This window comes from Typopeltis vanoorti, chromosome 1, assembly GCF_054136105.1.
Source record: "Typopeltis vanoorti isolate ZY-2024b chromosome 1, IOZ_Tvanoo_1.0, whole genome shotgun sequence".
In the NCBI taxonomy this organism is placed as follows: domain Eukaryota; kingdom Metazoa; phylum Arthropoda; class Arachnida; order Uropygi; family Thelyphonidae; genus Typopeltis; species Typopeltis vanoorti.
Window position 1 is genome coordinate 126,012,030 of NC_143549.1, and position 16,530 is coordinate 126,028,559.

At 35.9% G+C, this 16,530-nt stretch overlaps 1 protein-coding gene across 1 annotated transcript in view; it reads left to right on the plus strand.

Moving 5' to 3' along the window:
- LOC150110403 (atrial natriuretic peptide receptor 1-like) overlaps positions 1-16,530 on the plus strand; it is a 61,589-nt gene that overhangs the window by 30,014 nt on the left and 15,045 nt on the right. The window contains exons 3-7 of the mRNA XM_090397580.1: positions 9,699-9,833; positions 9,918-10,056; positions 10,252-10,355; positions 12,805-12,949; positions 15,824-15,953. Coding sequence (XP_090253706.1) covers positions 9,699-9,833; positions 9,918-10,056; positions 10,252-10,355; positions 12,805-12,949; positions 15,824-15,953 — 653 coding nt within the window. The remainder of the gene's footprint in view (positions 1-9,698; positions 9,834-9,917; positions 10,057-10,251; positions 10,356-12,804; positions 12,950-15,823; positions 15,954-16,530) is intronic.

The following is a 16,530-nucleotide window of genomic DNA, read 5'->3' on the forward strand; positions in this document are numbered from 1 at the left end:
TCGAATTAGTCTTCTCCTGATAGCTACAAAGATAATTACCACAACTCCCATTTTTCTTCCGAATCCCGTTTCAGTTCTACGGACGAAGCCCGGCGATGTTTGAGGCAGGCCGGTTTAGAACTTGATCTTGGCATGGTGTAGCAGTGGCTTTCTTCCTGCCCCCTTCTTCCTATCAGTAGATCCGGTTTCCTTTACTTTCGACAGCATCCATACCACAGTAGTTAATTATAGGACATCTTTTAGCTATTTCACGAGAGGTATATCCTTCTCGATTCAAAGCTTAAATCACACTTTTTCTGTGAGATGTTAACTGCACGTAACTAGCTATAGCGATCTCAGCACGAAAATGCAAAAATTAGCTCTTGCTATCTATTTGAAGTAGGCATGGGCAACCTTTCCTAGTTCGTGGGCCAAATTATCATTCTGTCTCCTAGTCAAGGGCCCGACCAAATTATTAAATAAAATAAATCAATATTAAATGAATTAAAACAAGTTGCTCCTTCATATTTCATTTGTTTATAATATAATGCTTTGGTATAAAGCTCTACATAAATTTTATAATATAATGAACGACATAACAATTTAATGTGAAGATTGGCCTTGTACTTCAACTACGAGACTATCAATATTGACGTTAATATTACTTAAGAGAGTTAATGCCGAAAAGCCAAATGATTTTTCTTGAAAAGGCGCGTAAATTTGTATATTTTTCTTCAACCAAATAAAATTTATAAAAATTTCCATTGTAAGTTTTCTGGTTCCATTGTAAGTTCCATTGTAAGTTTTCTGGCACATTATTTGCATCATCACCCATCGGACGAGCAAATATAGCGAATGTGGAGTCTTTGATTTTGAAGTCGGCAAACCTTGTATCAAATTGCTCTATCAGTGCCTTCAGTTAAATCCATAACAATTATAAGGGATATTTTTATGAGTTGCTAGAGTAGGAAAATTATAATAATTTTTAGCTCTTATCTTACTTTCCAACAATCTTAGTCTATTACAAAAAGCTTTAACATGTACATGCTGTTCATGAACCAGTTGTCCTTGTTTTTGCAATTTAAGATTCAGTTCGTTTAGGTATCCGGTGACATTTACAAGGAATGCTAAATCACACACCCACTCATCATCTTTTACTTGGTTAATTGTGTGTCCTTTTATGTCCATAAAATCTGCAATGTCTTGTCTCAGATCAGAAAATCGTTTTAACATTTTACCTTTATTCAACCACCTCATTTCACAAAAATAAGACACATCTTCATAATCCGAAAATAGGTCTGCTAAATACTTAAATTGGCGGTGATTAAGTGCACGTGACTTAATAGAGTTAATACTGGCTACTACAACTTCCATAACATTGGTGAATTTAATCGATTTTGCACACAGATTTTGTTGGTCGATAATTCAGTGAAAATTTGTTAAATTTTCCGGATGGATCTGTAGTTCTATTGCTCTTCATGAACTATTCCAATAAATCCTTTCTGTGCACCAACCATTGCAGGGGGCTCCATCAGTGCATATGCCAGATAGTAAACTCCATTTAAGCCTAAATCTCTCGAAGACTGTGTTGACTGTTTCAAATATATCTTCACCGGTAGTTGTTCCTTTTAACGGCCGAAGCGCCAATAATTCTTCTGTGATGTTGAAATCCGTGATGTTGAAATAGTTGTGCTGTATCGGAGGCATCGGTGCTGTCATCTAAAGCAATTGAAAATGCTTCCAATCTATCAATCTTCTCTTTTAAACTATTTTTGATATCATCAGCCATATTCTGTATCCGTCGGACAACAGTACGTCTCGACAAACGAATATCTCGAAGTCTTTTTTCTTTTTAGGACATATTATACTTGCAACATCCAGTAGACATTCTTTGATAAATTCTCCTTCACCAAATGACTTAGAATGCTTAGCGATTTTTTCGATTATCACAAAGCTGGCTTTGACAATGCTGTGGTGCTGCGTTCTTTGCTTGTTGAATATTTGCTGGTGGGTATCCAAGTTCTTCTTCAACTTCTGTATTTCATCTTTTCGTAGCTGTCCATCAATTTTTGGGTGATCCGCATGTCTCGAAGTAAAGTGTCTCTTCAAGTTGTATTCTTTGTTGACGGATACGGACTCGTTGCACAGCAAACATACAGGCAAACCTTTATTCAGAATAAAATAATAATACAACTTCCAGTTGTCCTGAAATTGACGATTCTCTGCATCTACGTTTCCTTTTTTTTTGCAATAACCCCTGACATTGTCCCAAATTTATAAGCGATATCCAGAAATGTCAAACAAAACTGTCTTCTACACCGCAGGCACTGAACTGAAAACAACACCAACGCAGGCACCGAACATAACATAACATTAATGCAGGCACTGAACAAAGCACAACACCAACGCAAGTACCGAACGTTGTAACACGTTCACACACGGCGCTAGTCAAAGTTAGAAAGAGACCTTGGTTGTAGAAAACATAGTGTGTTTTGCGCAAGTCATGTGACGTCAGCTTAATGGGAGTTAGTAGAACACATCATGTTTTCTCCCACCATGAATCAGACAAACTTCACTAAAATAGATTAGGGCCGGATCAAAAGAAGTAGAAACCTGGATGCGGGCCGAGGGGGGGTGCCCATATGTGATTTAAAGCATAAAAAATTCTGAAGCAATAGCAGCAACTATTACACTATACAGAAATCCGTGGGAATGATAGATGATGCAAACAACGAGAAATCTATGAAAATGACTTTAACTGCTAAAATCTATATTTATGTAAGGTGATGCAGTTTCTGTGAATAGGAGTATATAAGAAAAGCGGATGGTAGATGCAGAAGAGATTGTTCAACTGACGAGAGTTTTTGTTAGGAGTTATCAACATACTGTATGCCACATGAACCTCTACACTGAATGGAAAAATTCAATTGTATGAGAGGAACTACTGGAACTGCATAAATTGAATAAGAATTTAGCTGCAGGGGGCTGATGGAATATCAGCACGGATGATAAAAAAGGTATGCTGAGCTGCGCCTTTGGCCTAGCTGTATCATTTAAGCTTCAGAACATGGAATATTCCACAGGAGGAGGGGAGAGAATGTATGATATCCCATTGCAGAAGGGTGAAGCAAAGACTGATGTGTCTAAATTTAGACACATCAGTCTTAGACATAATGGAGGTCATGTTTCAGTATATTCCTCACATTTTATAATAATGCTATGATTGAATTAAACAAGGGACATGGATCCACCATGATACCTTTGTACTTTGCTAAGGCTTTTGACAGGATACAGCATTAAAGACTGTTGTGTGAGAGAATTATAAAATATTAATTTGAATATGTGGATCGCTGACTGATATTGCAAACAAATGATGTATGAGAGGAATGAATCTACATGATTTAAAACAGCCAGCTTGGTATACTTAGGGATCAGAACTTGATCAATTATTATTAATTCTATAGAGTAACGACATTGGAAAGGATTTTGCAAAAAACATATAGCTGATTTCAGATTATATTAAGACAGCAGGCTAATCAGGAATGAAACTGACATACACTGTTTACAGAATGACATGAACAGGCTAGAACTGTGGGTATGAGAAAGTTCACGGACCATATGGCGAAGATTCCAAATGCAACACGAAGAATGACTGCAATGCTGAAACGAAAATTGACATAAAAGAAGAAGAAAATTATTTTTACTTCATTACAAGGGCTTGCGACTTCACCTAGGCTACTGCGCACAGATCTGGCGTTCTAGTTTCCGAAGTGATACCGATACAATGGAGAGAGAGAGAGAGAGAGAGTATTCAAAAGAGAGAGAGTGGTAAAGATAATATCTGTTTTGTGGGATGTATAATAAGTGAGCAGATTGCAGGTTTTTGAATTGCAAACATTCGTATGCAGGAAAATTAAGGATAATATGATAGAGACTTGCAAGCTTCTGAAAGAGTGATATAAGCTGTTATCTGATATAATTTTCTACTTTATGGAAGATGAGGAGAGGACATCCATGAAAGTTTAGAATGAGTGCAGTCAAGAAAGGCGTGAGAGCTGGATTTTTCTTACGGAGTGTACAAAATTCAAATATCTTGCCTTTGTAGATTGTCAAGTTCAGGCAATGCGAATGAATTCATAGAAACGTATGACACCTGGTAAGGAGTGGTAAGTGGTCTTCTTCAATGATTTCCTGAATCCCAGAATATCTCTTGTAATAAAAAGAATAATATTCACTGGCTATATTCGTTTATCAAAATCTTTGCCTGGTCGATATCTAGAGTTGCGTAGGGTTGGCAAGGAGATCTGATATAGATCCAAAATGGTAGAATTGATATTGGTGATCGCTAATTAACTACTTTTCCAGGCGCAGACTGTGGAAAAGTAGTTAATTAGCGATCACCAATTATTAAGATTATGAAATATGTGAAATTACGGAAACTGAAAATAACACAAATGTCGACCAGATATGATCTTGGAAACATACTGGCTGAATACAATATTGGTATACAGAACGGATTAAACACACTCAATTTGTGTGAAAGAGAATCAGATGAACTATGGGAAGAGATTAAATATATAATTAAAACAAAAGCAAAGAAGAATATTCAATATTCCAACAGTTTGAAAGAATAAGAAATTTAAATGGCTGTCAGAAGATGCCATCAAAACTGCTCAGGAAAGGAAGAAAATGAAGGCCACAGAAAAATTGTAGAAAGTACGGCATTTGAATGCAGAGTTTCAACGACAAACCAGAAGAGACAAGGCATAAATACTTTACCCAGGTATGCCAACAAATAAATGACCAAAACGAGAAAGAAAAAAAGAAGAGATCTTTTCAAAAATATCAGCGAATTACAATAAAGAGCCAAGAGGCTATTTTTCCAGCGATGTAAATTAAGTTAAGGGGATAATAAATCCTTCATTATTTCAAAGCCGAATAAGAAACTGGAAGATCGAAATCTAAGAGTTTCATGCCGAAGAAAGTTCGGCAAGTCCAAGCGTAAGTCAACACTTGGTAGTACAACACTAAGGAAACTCGGAGCAAAGGTGGAGGAAGTTTTGATCACTGTCCTTAATTTTTTTTTCCTCATAATGTAAAACGCAGCTCCTAGGAGATGTATTGCTGTTTTACATTATGAGGGAAAGTCATTACTCAGACCGGTTTCAACCTTGTTTGAAATCTCATCAGTGAATAGGTAGACCTGGATAATACCAAGGTTTAAGTGAACAGAACTTACATACTTAACTATACGAAGTGCGAAAGGTGTTCCCATATATTATTATTACTACAATAAAGAGCCAAGAGGCTATTTTTCCGTTCTTCGGCATGAAACTCTTAGATTTCGATCTTCCAGTTTCTTATTCGGGCTTGAAATAATGAAGGATTTATTACCTCCTTAACTTAGATCAGAGAAATGACAGGGAAGTTCAGTGCTAAAGTGACAATATTGAAAAGTAAACAAAGGATATCTTACAGAAGTTGCAGACATCAAAAAAAAGATGGAAAAACTCCAAAATTACGGAGAAATGTAAAGAGCAGGATTATACACTGTAGCCAATACCACTTGGAGAATGAAGTGAGGTAGGTGCTGCAACAGCTATCCAGTACGAAAGCACCAGGATGGGATGGAATACTTATTGAGCTGCTCAAAGCCCTGGGAGAAGATGCAGTTAAAATTTTAACCGCTCTACGTCAGCGAATTTGGATCACAACTACGTGGCCTAAGGAATGGAAAAAATCTGTTTATATACCTTTATTGAATAAAGGCGATGCAACAGAGTGCGAAAATTACAGAATTTTAGCATTAATTTTTTATACAAGTAAAGTCTTACTTAGGATCTTACTTACATTCAGAAAAGACTGGAACCATTCGTGAAGAGACAAATGCAGATGAACAGGCAGGATTTCGAAAAGGCAGAGGAATAAGAGATCAGAACGCCAGTGTGAGATGGATAATAGAAAAGCACAGGAATATTAAAACAATGGCTACCTTTGTTTCCTTGACTATAGTAAGGCTTTTGACTCTGTAGATCATGTGAACTTGTGGAATGTGTTAAGAACAATGGGAGTACCAGAGCATTTCATTATCCTTCTGAGAAATCTTTATTATGAACAAGAAGCTACTGTCCGAACAGATTTGGGCAAAATTGAGTATTTCACATAAGTAAAGGCGTGCCACAATGAATATAGAATAAAGAATAAAGCCAGATTGCTCCCAGATTGATCATAAAGATATGATCATCAAGCAAAAATTGTCATACTTTGGACATATTTTGCGAGCAAATGACAGTCTGGAGAAGATGATGATGCTTGCTAAAGTTGATGGAAGCAGGAGAAGAGGAAGACCAAGAATTAGATGGTTGGATGGAGTTTTAAAGAAGCAACTGGACTGCGCTTGGAAATTCTGAAAGATATGGCTGGGGAGAGATCTGAATGGAGAGCATATGTATATAGAATCACCAGGAGTCGAAAAGGACTCGATGGAACATCACACACACACACACACACACACACACACACACACACACGCAATTAATTACATGGCCTCTCGGCCAACTAGTTAATTGTGTAATGCAAAACTGGAAATAATGAAAACGTGGAGTAATGAAAGACTGGAACTGTTTGTTAATGACTTCTGTATCATTTTTGAAACTATTAGGTGAGTTAATGGGGGCAATAGTTTAATGGTTGAGTTTAATCTTTCTTTTGAGGAATTTGGTGGATAAAGGCTTGTTTCCATGCTGTTGGGTAAACGCTACGTTTGCACAAGATCAGCGAGAGAGAGAGAGAGAGAGAGAGAGAGAGAGAGAGAGAGAGAGAGAGAGAGAGCATGCTGTAAGCAGTTATTTGTATTGTAGGATATCATTTGCCTTTCTTCCGTACAAGGGTCAGAGGAAGAGTTGGATACCGAGTTCTCCCTTTGTGAGTTTACCCTGCTACTATTAGGATGCGGAAGGAGTAGAAAACAAGAACTGGTAGAAGTTATTCCACATAGCCTTAGAGAGATAAAATTTAACAAGTGGTCCCTTATCATAAACAAAGAAATGGCTGCTTTGATATCTTGATAATCTTCTTGCACTTATTTTCGACGTAGTGTACATTGACTGAAAAGGCTGAGTTTTTGACTTCAGACATCCAGTATATACTATATTTTCATCATTGACTGCAAATACACATATTTAGATGGCCTGTATAGAGGTCGAGGATTTTCAATGGAGTGTAGAAGTAAGGCTTTCATTCCAGCAAGGATAATTTCACTTATCTAGTGAGTAGTTTTTCCCACTTCGCATCGTTATAGTGCAACAGTATATGTATCGGGGAGTTTCTGGGAGGAGTTCGATCTGTAGAAAAGGAGACATGGTGGATAAAGTTGTGGTCAGAGCTGCGAAGAGGAAAGCAAATCTACAATGCATTTGTAGGGAGAGTTGATTTAAAAATTTCCATAGTGTTGGAGGAATGATCAGGATTATCTGGTACTCTGGCTTGGAAATTTAATGAATTGCTTCAAACCGTGAATGAGGGCAAATGACTCGGCTGCACCTCTGACTGGAGCTGCAAATTTGAAGGAAAGATAGTCTGTGTTATGAACATGTAATCTTAAGCGCAATGTTCTTCGTCGCTTCCTTTAATAAATACCTTTTCATTTCTACTCAACAATTTTATATACATTAACGGCGTTGTGGCCTTTTTCAAATCAAACGCCCTTTCAGTACATATCGCCACCAAACCTTCTGATTTAACATCTCATTCCGAGGATAATCTCACAGTACGGTAATTAGACGGTAGTAAATCAAAGTTTAGAGGTAAGTTGTGAAAGATGTCGTTATGACTGTATCAATTAGGGGATCAATAAGGACACAAATGAAAAATGTAAAGTAAGGTTAGTAAATTCTGAGCAAAAGAATATACCATTTGAAAAATAAAGAGCGTAGTTACCTTTAAGGTAATATTTTATCATGAATTTTGGCCAGTGAATGAGGAATAAAATATTTGTAAGGTTTTTTTTGTAATATTATTTTACCCACAGTGACACTATATTTTTGGGTTTATTGTTTTTATAGTATCTCAGAGCTGAATCGAAACAGATAATAGACATACTATGGGAAGAATGCATTATTAGACATTGCTCTCAAACCATATTTTGAGTACACTGTGTTTTGTGAACTCCTGGGTGGGGAAGCAGTTATTAATGAGTAACTGCTTCCATAACTTAAACTCCTAAAAATATAAACAGAAGGTTTGGTGGCGACATGTACTGAAACAGCGTTTGATTTGAAAAAGGCCATAACGGCTTTAACGTGTATAAAATTGTTGAGTAGAAATGAAAAGGTATTTATTAAAAGAAGCGACGAAGAACATTGTGCTTAAGATTACAGTGCGTGAATGTCAAGAAAATTACAATATGATATTAAATGCTCACTTGATAAGATCAATATTTTTGTAGTTGCCAGATGAGCAGTTAATATCGTAAGACAAGAATAAATTCATGATGTTAAAGAAGAGCAACTAGGAGAGAGAGAGAGAGAGAGAGAGAGAGAGAGAGAGAGAGAGAGAGTGAGAGAGAGAGAGAGGAATATCCTAATAAGAGGCTCTAAAGGATCAAACCATCAAACTGATCATCCCTTAAGCACACATGTTTTATGAAGAAGGTTAAGACATTTTGGCGTTTAATTACAATCAGGCATGCACTGGACTTCAACATGTTCTTGCAGTTGAGTACTAGTAAATCAGTAATAATATTAGAGGGATTAAGTTCTTCGAATAACACAAGCAAATCGCAAAATGAACACACACACACACACACACACACACACACACACACACACACACACACACACACACACACACACACACACACACACACACACACACACACACAAAAACGCACGCGCGCACAACATTCGGATTAGCTATACACACACACACACACACACACACACATGAAGTTCAAACATAATATCCTGACTCCTTAGTCAGAGTTTTCTTTGAATTTCTTTGAAGAGGCATTTTTAGTAAGCGGCATACCTCTAGTTAGTCGAATATGTAGTTAGCATTTAATCTTGAGAGTGAGGAGTGAAATTTAAAGCCAGAATTTTAAGAACGCTGAATTTTTATGAAAATGAAAAAAGAAATTTTAAACAAATATTGGGGATTCGTACGCAAGAAATTTTTTAAAGAAAATGTATGTGCCCTAAATAAAGTCTATTCTCCATAATTCAGTCACAAAGAAACTGCGACATTTACTCTTTGGTTGGAAATATCTACTTTCGAATTCCTTCCAGAATGCGATGAACTATTATAATAGCTTTACATCGGAAGGTGAGTTATCCAGTTTTATGCAGAAAAGGAAGGAAGTTTCTTCCTGTTTATTTAATACAAAAGCCAGTTCTGTCAGAAGAACATACTATTAATAAATATAGTTGGCTAGCTTCATAGCCTCAGCGTGTTATGTCTGTAAACTACGTGCTTTATTCTTTCCTGGTGCCATTATGCGCATCACAGTGAACTATCAAGTTTGATTTGTAATGAATACATTTTATTGTGAACTAAGTTAAAGAGGTATTTATTGATATTGATAAATATCAATTTATAAATATTCTGCATGCATGTTAGATGGCTTGTCACCCTTTTGTAATAAAGAGTTTATTACAATCAACTAAATTATTAAATTTTTGTTGTTTTAATTTATGAAGATCAGATTGTTTTTTTCACTATAGATAGCCAGGAAGATGTTCGAATCACTAATGATAATATCTGTTCGAGTACCAACAAACGAAAAGTTTCTCAAATTTGTTCGGAATGTAATTAGCATATCTAGGAAGCAGTTCGGCACAGTCGTTAATAAAGAAGATGTAAGTACAAATTTCAGCGATTACACTCAAGAGAGGAGAACAGTTTAAAATCTGGAAGTTTCTTAATAGCTGGTCTTTTTACAGGTTAATCCTATAGTGGCTGCATTCTATGACTGTGTGATCATGTACGTGTGGGCCCTTAATCAAACATTGACTGAAGGAGGGGATCCTAACGATGGCTATAGTTTAGTTAGGAGGTTGTGGAATACAACCCTCGATGGAGGTAAACACTCGGATTAGCTATCAAATAGACGTGATATGCATGCTGTCAGTAACCTCTTCCGTATGTCTTGTTGTAGACTTCATTTCTATGGCCCTAAGCAAAATAAGTAAATTATTGTGATTGGAATTTGTAATGAATACTATTCACTCATATTTTCTCCATCTAAACAATCGTTCTGCTCTGATATTTTAACAGATGAACTTCACACTGTGACTGGAGACATTTATATCAACGAAAATGGAGACAGGGAGGCTGACTACACTCTCAGTGACCTGGATCCAGTGACAGGAATTATGCGGGTAAGTTGAATCTGTTTCTCGTCCAAGTTATGACCTCGTTTGTATCGGGCATTTCTTTGCTGAATGACTTATAAAAGTGAGCTGTAGATACACAATATTTAAAGAAAGTTGCATCTTCACAAACATACACGGTTTACATTTTGAGACGAGTGCACGTTATGTTGAATTTATCAATACGCGTTTATGGTTTTCATCAATTAGACTTGGTAATAATCATAACCTGTCTCTAATTTCGAAAGAATGTTGGGAAGAATGTTCTTGTTTCAGACATCGCGCTACTTTCCCATGTAGTCTATGTATAGGTAAAGTATCCGTCTAATGTGATTGAAAATACATTAATAAGGTCTTCTGATTCTTCAAATTCTTTGGAACAATTTTAGTAAAGCAGACATTAAAAATAATGTTTCTAAGGATAATAAAACTAATGAAAATATTGAACAAGAATTTGTTTTTCTTATAGCAATAATCAATATCAGAATAAAATGAAATGCGAATGAGGTTGTTATATTAAAAGATCATATTAAAGGCAATTAAAAAACAGACGATAACTTTATTTTTATATTTACTGTACATGTGCAAGTATATACACAAAGCAACCCGTAAGTCACGTAACATTCCATATAAACGGTCCTCCTTTGTAAAGACAAAAATGGCAGGTATTTACGTGATGTGCTTTTCCATAACTAATAAAATAATCTGCTGTTATTAAAAAACATGTAGTTGATTCATAGTGACGGACCCTTTCCACTGCATGTTCCATTAATTATGAGCCACCCTAATATACAGGCTGATTATAAAATTAAAGTATTCTGATTAAGGCCTTGTGTGATCCAGTGATCAAACTGCTGCGAACCTTTGCATTGTGCTACATGCGGAAGCGATATCTGAGAAATAAAAGTTGCTACAAAATTCACGACCGGGAAATTTTAAACAGCAAATGCACGGAATTTGCATATCACGTAACTCGACAGGTGCAATGATGGTTTAAAAAGAGGGTCACGGGATTTTTCCTTCCATTCTGGTTGTTAATACCGTCTACAGTAATATCACTAACCTGCTTTACTCCTGAAGCTGTTCTACCTAAACAATTGCAATGCTCTTGCTGCACTCCTCGAATTTCATCGCCTGAACAGAGGTCGACGAGGTCCACTATCTCCATGTGTTCTGACATGAATTATCGTTTTGAAGAAACTGGATGGGATCGTTCGTAGTTAGACCTGGGCCGGTCGCAAACCAATCAGTTCACAACAAGTAAACGAAGTTGCTACTGCCGTTGTGGAGCAGATCATGAATAACAGCGTTGGTTACAACTGTGCACATGCTGCATCAAGACACATAGATGTACCTTACACAACTTTCTGGAAAATTCTACTGAAGATTCTGCATTTCTACCCATTCAAGATAATCCTGACACATGAGTTGCGCCCGCAAGACTTTTATAAGTCGACTGACATTCGCTTCAACATTCCTTGCTCGAGTGGATTTGGAGGTTACGTGGCAGTGGATGAATTGTGCAGAGATGAGGCTCACTTTCACCTAGTAGAGCTGTGAATAACCAGAAATGTCGTATATGGGCTACGAAAAACACGCATACAGTCCAACAAATTCCTTTAAATTCACCAAACATTACTGTCCGGTGTGCGTTTACAGCTTCGTTTATCATTGGACCATTCTTCTTTGAGGACATTCGCTAGTTGGGTCCTGTAACCTACTCATTTACTACCTAGAGGTATCGAGATATGATAAACAATTTTTTGTTCCACAGCCGCAGCAGTGCCTCTTTGTGGATTCAGTCATTTTCATGCAGTATCTGGGACCATCCACACATCGGTCGAAGGGTACAGGAGGTTCATCGAGAACATTTCACCGAAGGCATGTGTTCAACATGAGTTCCGACCATCTAGGTTCTGCCGTTGGACACACTATGTTAAGGATGCAATATGCGATATACGGGAAAGGGCAGCACATTGAACAAGAGTCCGTGAATGCATAATGCAAGTGAATAAAAATGTGTTATTTATGCTTATGTGGCGTTTTTTCATCTTACACATACAGAGAAAAATTGCTGAAGCTATATTTGGTTCATCATAGAGCGCCCCTGGCGGTGTATTTTGTAACTACGTTTGTTTGTTTGTTTTTTCCTCTCTTAGATATCTCTTCCGTATGATGCGCAATGTATTCCTGCAAAGTTTCGCAGGATTTGGATTATTGGATATCACTCCACAAGGCCTTAAACAGGGATACTTTAATTTTGATCACTGTATGCATATATTTCTAGAGAGGTTTTTTTTTTATTTTTTTTATTTATTATAAAAAAACCTTTATAATAAAAAAAATCAGGTAACTTCTGTAGAGTATATAAGCCTGCATTTAGCTGAACGAATCAAAATTGTGAGATAAAAAAACAATTCTACATTTGAAGTAAACTCTTTTCGTTTTCATTCTTAAGCCAGTGGCGACATACTTTGGTTCCCGACGTCTTTATGAAGAAATTTCAGAAGTCGCAATCCACTGGCCTGGAGGAAGAAGAAATCCACCTCCTGATGTTCCGAAATGTGGCTTCCTTGGAGATGATCCACAGTGTCGCACATCAGGTTAGTGCTCAAATGGAAAAAATGATATATATATATATATATATATATATATATATATATATATATATATATATATATATATATATATATATATATATATATATATATATATATATATATAACATACTTTTTTTCGGTTGTCTGTTTCCATTATTAGAGTATCTTTTTCCCATTACATTCACTTCGTAGTTATGATTTTGTGGACCAGAAAATTACTTCCTAAACAAATGCTCACATTTGTAATTATTCCAACAGATAGCTCATACTATTTCATTTATCAAATCGTTTACATTACCGACGATTCCAGCAAAATAACAGCTCACATTTCATCTTTTCTGTGTGTGAAACACAAGGCAAAATCAAAGACGTACAGGGAAAAAGATAAATTGATAAGATACAGCAATATGTGAAGAATAAAAAAGAAAACTAACTTAAGCCAACAAACAGTTCAATCTTTCTCTTCGTTAAATATGCAGATATATACTTTACATTATCTGCCTTCACGCTGCATACTTATTTTGAAGGAATAGTAGAAGTTTATCATATTAATGCAAAAGAAGAAGAAAGCAGCCATATCTGATCTTAAGAAAGGCGTAAAATTGTTTCCAGTTTTTATTTTTAGAATAAACTAAAAGTGATATTCAAATAAATTGCGAACAATAAAAATTCTGTATTATGGAGAGATGTATAAAATATTAACTCTAAAATTGTTAATAGGCTTTCCACTGTTATCCATATTTAGAGGATATTTTCTTCAAAATGCAGAAATTTGTCTTATTGAAAGTAAAATAACAACGTTTTAGAATAACTATCTCCAGTAAGTTCCTTTACCAGTGCTCCTCCGGAAAAAATAATTTCATGAAGTTAGTCACATTCGTTCTTTTCGATGATTGGTGAGCAAAAGAGAGAGAGCATCGTTAGCAAAATCCTTTCATTGGAGTGACTTAGATTAATCTCTTTATGATGTAAGGAATATTTATAATCACATTTCAAACAAAATAAATTTTATCGATCTTATACAGAAACAGGCATTTTCCTAGTTTGAAAACTCGTTTTCCCATTTCTCACTTTGAAAACTAGAATTCTTTCTGATCTTTCTTCGTCAAAAAATATCACCATGAAAAGAATTCTCTGACAGACACAATGATAACATTATTCCCAGTGTCACCAATACTAGGTTTATAAGAAGTCAAAGTGCGTGTGTGTATTAAGACATTATGCTTAATGCAAAAAAAAAAAAAGAAAGATGGATCAAGATATATTTATCAATCGTCAATCTGTGTGTACATGCGTGTGCGTTTCTGTCCGTCTGCCTGACACCGGTTTCGATACGAAACTACATGAGTAGGTCAGAGATAAATAGTTCCTAGAATTAAAACTGAAATTCCAAAAAGTGACATGAGAGACAAACATTTCGATCTGTACTTCTAATTTCAAGTTTTAGATATGTTTGGTTGTCATATATTATCTTTTATCTTTTCAAACAATTATTATTATTTTTATTATTATTATTATTACAAAAACCTCCATGGAGTCAAAGACTCATCGTGGGAGGTCCACTGTTATGGTCCACTGTCCACTGTTATCCACTGTTATCATGGAGTCAAAGACTCATCGTGGGAGGTCCACTGTTGAGGTCCACTGTTATCCTCCCACTCATCGTGGGAGGTCCACTGTTATGTTCCACTGGTAATATACAAATAATTAAAGTCGCTTGAATTCATTTATTGCGAAAATTCAAAACGTGAAGAGTAGCAGTAAAGTAGTAGTACAAGTACCATCGAAATGTGTGGGTTCAATATTCACCAGTAAGACTGGCCAAGATGTTAATTTTTATTTTGAAAATTTTCATTGTAGGAGTGGTTACTTTTCTCGCTCTCCAACCAACAGCTGCGAGGTCGAATTCCGCCATTGACATAGATGTGTTGCAAATGTGCTAAAGTAGGAGAAGAATTTTATTTCTAGGTATGAGACCCGCCTTTCTGCTTATGCGGGACTTCATTAAATGAAAAACGCTCATGTTTAATCTCTAGAGGAAAGTCTCCAAATTCTGTAAAAAAAATAAATTAAAATATAAAAACTTAAACTTAAGAAAACTAAAATCAAATAAAAAAGCTTAATTCTCTAGGCCTACGAGGATAGTAATATACTATTGATTTACAATCCTTCGTAAGTAGGAGTTAAATAAAAAAATTCTCAGAGTATGAGAGAAAGAGAGAGAAAAATGAACAAGGTGGGAGAGTAATCCAACTAGTTATTCTTTTCTATTCAAGTTACATTAATGTGGCATCTGTGCAAACCACACTCTGTGTCCGTTAAACTAATTATCTTAATTATCTTGAATAGTGCCCAGACCCGGTCTTAGATTGAATGCGTCCTAGTAATATAAAGATTAAAATAACTGAATCTCAGTTATGGAAAGTTTTTTAACTTGTATATATTATGTATTTAAGATGCCGAGTAATTTTATATGAACTTGTTTTTTTTTAATCCTATTTCCCAAGTGAGCAAACAGACCAGTGTCAAGTTTGCGCCTGCACGTAGTGCAAGTCTGAGGCAACTCATGGTAGTGCCACTCTAAAGTGGCACTACCATGAGTGATCAGCGTGAAGGTGATCAGAGCTTAATTCACCTTTACCATGAGTTTTCTAGAGTGGCACTACCATGAGTTGCCTTAGACTTGCACTACGTGCAGGCGCAAACTTGACACTGGTCTGTTTGCTCACTTGGGAAATAGGATTAAAAAAAAAAACCCACGTTTATATAAAATTACTTGGCATCTTCGAATGAATCTCAGCTAAATACCTCCGAAACAATTAACAGCTTTTTTGGGGATAAAACATTTTATTAATTCTATTTCTTTATTATTTTCAGTTTTCCAGTCAATTATAACTCAAGCCCTTTCGAACAAAAATCTAGTCATACGATATGACATGGTCGAACACAATAAAAAAAAAATAAATAAAAATAGCGATATATGTAAAATGACTTATTTTCTGACCTTGTAATACTTCAGATGAGGCAGAACATAAAACATAATACAAAGAAACACTTCACAAATTAATAAATCGTCCCTGCATATTTAATAACATTTTCTTGAAGCCTGATACAGATCCTATAATGAAGCCTGATACAGATCCCATAATGAGCAGAGTATAAACTTCGGTGCACCTTGATGCTTTCCCTCTCTTCAAATATGAACAGAAAGAACGTATCTTTGATATCAGACCAGAGAAAAATTAGCTCCTAACCTACTATAAGCAATATGATTTTTATACAGAAAAATATAACAGATATATATACTATAATGAAAAATGTACTTTGTCGATCTTAATGTATTTCTTGTAGTTCTTTTTCTAAGGAAATGTGGAATGCCACGCAGCATATTTATTCTAATATTTGTTTCTCTCTCTCTCTCTCTCTCTCTCTCTCTCTCTCTCTCTCTCTCTCTCTCTCTCTCTCTCTCTCTCTCCCCTCTCTACAATCATACGCAAATACTGTAGAAGGATTTCCAGTAAGCATCCTCGTATCTACCATTACCTGTGCATTAATAGTCACTGGTGTCATCATGGGACTAGCTT